The sequence below is a fragment of the Salvelinus sp. IW2-2015 genome, unplaced genomic scaffold (genome assembly GCF_002910315.2).
Source record: "Salvelinus sp. IW2-2015 unplaced genomic scaffold, ASM291031v2 Un_scaffold4575, whole genome shotgun sequence".
Taxonomy (NCBI): Eukaryota; Metazoa; Chordata; class Actinopteri; order Salmoniformes; family Salmonidae; genus Salvelinus; species Salvelinus sp. IW2-2015.
In genome coordinates, this window is record NW_019945845.1 from 22,318 (window position 1) to 28,306 (window position 5,989).

A 5,989-nucleotide genomic window follows, 5' to 3' on the forward strand; every position below is an offset into this window, starting at 1 on the left:
CGTTCAAAGGTTCTATAGCTGCACCATGAGAGCATCCTGACTGAGTTGCCATCCAACTGCCCTGGTATGGCAACTGCTCGGCCTCCGGACCGCAAGGCAACTACAGAGGTGCCACTAGTGCGTACGGCCACAGTACATCACTGGGGCCAAGCTTCCTGCCATCCAGAAGCCTCTAGGCGGTTGTCAGGCCCATAAAAAATGTGTTTCAACGACTCCAGCCACCCCATAGACTGTTCTCTCTGCATTTACAGCACCGGCCAAGAGGTACCGGAGCCCAAGTCGAGGTCCAGAGGGCTTCTAAACAGCTTCTTATGGCTACCCAAGCTATTTGCATTGCCTGCCCCCCCTTGTCTTTTACGCTGCTGCTAACTCGTCTGTTTATAATCTATGCATAGTCACTTTAATAACTACCTACATGTGCCATATTACCTCAATTACTGACTAACCCGGGGGCCTCAGCACATTGGACTCTACGTACCCCCTGTATATATAGCCTGCTATTGTTTTTATTTTTCTGCTGCTCTTTAATACTAGATTGTTACTTTTATTGTCTTATTCTTTTTAAACGTGCATTGTTGGTTAGGGCTTAAGTAAGCATTTTCACTGTATTGTGTATTCGGCGCAGCACGTGGTGTGACTATAAAACATTTTGATTGATTTGATCTCTCTCTTACACACATGATGCTTGCAACGCATGTATACACACAACACCACCACACACACACACACACACACAACACAACACACACACACACACACACACAGCACAACACAACCACACACCACACACACAACACACACACACACACACAACACACACACACACACAAACAAAACCCACACACACAACTAAGCTTCAGAAATCACAGACCTGCAGGGTTTGGACAAGATGTGCATTGTTTAGAGCCAAACAGTATACACATCAATTGGTAATCAAAATATTTCTCTCTTTCCTGCTCTGCCCCATATTTGTACACCTCCGCTGCCGGCCTCACCATTCATTCACCTACTTTCGTAACCCGCTGTTTCCTCTCCTCTACCCGCTTCCTCCTCCTACACCTCACTAAATAGTGTCCCGCGCTCTATATTAAGCTCTTTCACCAGATTGACCTTTAGGATAAACAGACGGCATTCTACTGTTGCCACGACGCATTTGTACCCGGTCTCGCTTTCTTTCTTATTGACATCAGACTGTTCCTGGTCGTTGCTTTCATTCCACGTTCCAGGTTACCCTTCCACTCCTCTACCTCATATTTTTTTCACCTTCCCTATTTGTTCCTGATAGCGGCATCTGAGGGTCGCCACAAAGAAAACATAGTCTCGTCGGGCAGCTCGCATCCTTTCTTAACAATGAATGAGACACTCCAATCAAGGCAGCTCTGCTTCATGGTGGAAGAAGAGAACCTTCCAGAAGGACAACACATCGCTGCCAGCTCAGCGTCCAACAGAATCAGGCCAGTTATCATGAGGAAGTAGGGGCAAGATGGAGCCACTCTCTAGTACAAAGCACATGACAGCCCGCTGGAGGTTGGCCAGGAAAAAAGCACCTAAACAGTGGCTCTCAGAGCCAATGGAGAGTCTAGAGTGAAAAGACCTAAGATGAACTCTTTGGAGCGCGGAAATAAGTCCACATCATGCGTTCCCGTGGCAATGGGAAGAACCTGGCACCATCCCTACGGGTTTAATCGAAGCTTCATGGTAGGTAGAACAGGCATATTCATGACCGTTTGGGTGTGAGTGCACTGTTTTTCAGCGAGCACTCGAAACTGCGTGAATAGACTATCCAGGAATTGAGGGAATTAAGGACAAACACTGGTGAGCGTAGGAATGCAAAGTACAGAGATCTTTGATAGAAAGAGACCTGGGGAGACAACAGGGAGTGGCTGTCGGAGGACAAGTCTCTGAATGTACCTGTGTGAAGTGCTTCAGCCAGTGAGGCCCAGACTTGAAACAAATGCAATAAACGAGAGAGAGGAGGTGCCGAAGCGAACATCTCGGAGAGGCCTAGGAAAATGAGTTCTCTCTCATAGGCACCCTCTCTCAGTGCGCTTCAGCTTCGCCTCCCCCCCTCCGCCCCCTCCCCCTTCCACGGTTGGTTGATCTATTGCAATGGTCGCCATACCCACCCTCTCTCTCCTATTGGCCCTGGCGGAGTGGGCAGGACCGGTCACYCCCTCCCCACACCTCTTGCTCCGSCCCCGGGAGCGGGAGAGAGACCCGGGGACTATAATGAACTTCAACATCGCTGTGATCCACGCGGGGGCCAGCGTGCAGGTAGAGGCGGCGGCCGGGCCCGGGGGAAGGGTGCTCTACCCTGGGTTTGGCCGGGCACACAGCTCCCTGGGGGAGAGCGTGATCACCCAGTGGGGCTCTGCTAACGTCATCTGGCTRCAGGTGAGACAAGACTGTGCTGTTCTGGGGGGTAATAGTAGTAATGGTGATAATGGATCCATTCATTARAGCCTGAACCTTAACCTGACACTAATGGATTGGGCCAAATATAAGTACCATGTATTATGATTATTATAAGGGGAAAATGTAGGGGCGGTGTGGTGGGAGGTCCAGGGAATACAGTGAGGGTGGAATAGGAAGGAAGACAGTGATGGATTCAAGGGTCAGAGCTGGCTTGTTTAGGGTTTAGAGTCATCATAGTAATGGAATAATGGATTACATTCATATAGCGCCCAATCCTTATCTGAGACACATGTTATATAGCCAACTCTATGTCATACTGTCAGTACTATAGATCTAGGACTTATAGGAGCCACAGCGCTAACCTGTATTAAGGTGAAGAGACGTCATGCTGTTGTGTCTAAATGAGAGTAACTGGAAGCGTTTCCTTAATTCACCTGCTCTTCTACCATTGCATGAACTCTATGTAACCGATAGCCTTGTCATTAAACTCTATGTAACCGATAGCCTTGTCATTAAACTCTATGTAACCGATAGCCTTGTCATTAAACTCTATCTAATCGATTGAGCCTAATTTCATTAAACCTATAACTGTAACCGATATGCCCCTTGCAGTTAAAAACTCTAGTAACCGATGCGCTTGGTCTTATATAACCGTGCTTTCATTAACCTAATGTAACCGATAGCCTTGTCATTGAAATCCTCTATTAAACCGATAGCCTGTCATTTAAACTCTATCTAACATAGCGTTGTCATGTAAACCTATTAACCGATAGCCTTGTCTTTAACTCTATCTAACCATAGCCTTGTCTTTAACTCTAGTAACATAGCCGTGTGTCTTCAACCCTCTATGTAACCATAAGCCTTGTCATTAAAGCTCTATAGTAACCGATAGCCTTGTCATTAAACTCTATCTAACCGATAGCCTTGTCATTAAACTCTATGTAACCGTATAGCCTTTCATTGTCAAAAACTCTTATGTAACCGATAGCCTTCATTATAACTCGTATGTTAAACCGATACCTTGTCATTCAACTCTTATGTAACCATAGCCTGTGTCTTTCAACTCTATGTAACCGATAGCCTTGTCATTTCAACTCTATGTAACCGATAGCCTTGTCATTAAACTCTATGTAACCGATAGCCTTGTCTTTCAACTCTATCTAACCGATAGCCTTGTCATTAAACTAAATGTAACCGATAGCCTTGTCATTAAACTCTATTAAACTCAAAAAAATTCAGTTTAATAGTATGCGACATTTGGAATATGGAGTATACTTTAAATGCCCGGATGTCATACTCATTTCAGCTTTATCAACAGCTGATCAATTAGAAATGGGGATGTGCAACAGAAATCAACATATAGCTGGAAACAACTCCATCACCTATGACGCATTCTAAGTATGCGAAAATAAAACATTTAATAGTATGCACCATTTAGAAAATCGAGTATGATTTAAATGCCAGGATGTTATACTCATTTTGGCACTTCATCTACTAGAATTCTCTGCACACTTTTCCAACAATGCATTGGAAGAAGAGGGGTGCGATTAATAGGCCCTAGTTCTCTTCAAGTAGCCAAACAACCACACTAGGCTACTTTATTGGGAAGATGCCCGAAGCTTCTGCGGTGGTGTGTAAATGTAAGATAAGACGTTTTTGTTCTCCTTAAAATGATCACGAGCATTGCATCGTAGGCTACATTTTTGAAAACGTGAGTCTTTTTCCCCCCTTTTTTTCCCACCCAAAGTGCATTTCTGTTTTCTCATTGAAAGTGTTTCTTGTTCTCTTGGCCTTCGTCAGAGCTTTTAAATACTTAACCAGCTTTTGATTTGTGATGTGGCGGCACCAGGGACTTGGGATGTGGCTGTGTTATTGATGTCATATTAATCAGGCCTTTTGATTTGAACATATGGATTGTTTTAGTGTTGTAAGCGTGGCTATCTATTTAATTAATGGATCAAGCCTCAGCATTCATTCTGATCTCGTTCCCAATGATCAGTACTTTAGTTTATTATGGTGCTGTCCAGCAGTTCTAAATTTGCATGCACCCAACTGTCCACGTTGAATGTGCAATAGCCCTTTGATTTGAACATTTGAAAAGTTTGGGTGTACTACTAGGCTGGTTGATTTCCTTTACACATGCTACAACACTTTGGTTTCACTAATAACTATGTTGAAACGGAACCAAATCTGTTTCTGTCTTCAGTCCTTTTTAAACAGGATAGATGAGCTATATGGTCTAGTATGGTGTAGGTCAAATGTGATAATCTTCCTATAACCAGCCTGAGTAGGCCTATAACTCCATTCCTATTTTATTCAGAGTTTAGAGAAATGAATGGAATTGGAAATGAACTATTATCAGGCTGGTTAATGTAATGCATGTCTGTTGAATTTAGAAAATATCCACCCACTCTGCCCTGCCCCACCTACTCAGCCAATCAGGAGCCGCTACTGAGTTGCAGCTGTGGCATACTGCATACTTTTTACTAAACGGTACATGCTAAATAGAATGCAACGGTGAGGGAATAGCATGGAGTTTAAGTATGTAGTACGCTATTATGGGTATAATCAACACCGCCAATGTGTTCACCATACATTGTAACGTAACCTTACTCATCATGGCTCCGTGTCCAGATGAATGCCAGTAGTCCATCTGCACACCTGTCTGTCTCTGTTTTCTGTTCTATCACTCTCTTTGATTTCTCTCTCTCTCGTTGATAGTAGTGGTAAGACAGTAGTACACTGTACTGTCCCTTACTGTTGTTTATCTGCTTTCTCACGAAAAGTTTCACAAAGTCTTTCTCTATATATGTATTGTTGTTACCATGTGATCATGTGTCCTCTGTCGGTGAATGACTGTAATCCTCAGATCATGTTGTAGTCCGTGTYTAATGCAAGCTAACCTATCCCTGTCATGACTTCCTCTTCAGGTGAATGACAGTAGTCCTAAGACTCTGCTGTCCCAGCTGTGTGACCTGCTGGCAGCGAGGCCCCTACAGGGCCTGGTCTATGAGGAGGAGAGGCCACCACCCACCGCCTGGGGACCCCTGGCCCCCATGTTAGAGTTTGTCTCTGCCCAGACTGGACTACCCATTGTGGCTGTAGGCGGAGGAGCAGGGCTGGGGAGGATGCAACAGGTATGGAGGTGGGGGAGGGATGAGAGAGAGGAGAGAGAGAGAGGAAGAGAGAGAGAGAGAGACGAGAGAGAGAGAGAGAGAGAAGGAGATGAGAGAGAGGAGAGAGAGAAGAGAGGAGAGAGAGATGAGAGAGAGAGGAGAGAGGCAGAGAGAGACGAGAGAGGAGAGACCATTCATGCTTGTAGGATGGTGAGCAGAGGTGGGGGAAGACCGACAGGTACAAAGGATGAGTGAGAATGAGAATGTGTAGTATTCTGTGTTGAAAGTTTGAGGATTGAGGTCAGTCATTCACTGTTTCAGCCCACGTCAGAGTCCATTGTAGGGCAGCAAGAAGTGGGTGGCTACAGGGTTATAGAGAGAGATTCAAGCGTTATAGAGCAGCTTAGGGTTAGAGATAGAATTCCAGGAGTCTTAGAGAGAGAGACTCAGGATTATAG

The 5,989-nt window shown here is 45.0% G+C and overlaps 1 protein-coding gene across 1 annotated transcript; it reads left to right on the forward strand.

The window, feature by feature from the left end:
• Window positions 1-2,074: 2,074 nt before the first annotated feature.
• Window positions 2,075-5,552, forward strand: LOC112077448 (glutamate receptor ionotropic, NMDA 2D-like; the record flags this gene model as incomplete). Its single annotated transcript, XM_024143959.2, has 2 exons — window positions 2,075-2,394; window positions 5,346-5,552. Coding segments are annotated over exons 1-2 (492 nt in total), but the record flags the coding sequence as incomplete, so codon positions are not given.
• Window positions 5,553-5,989: the final 437 nt, after the last annotated feature.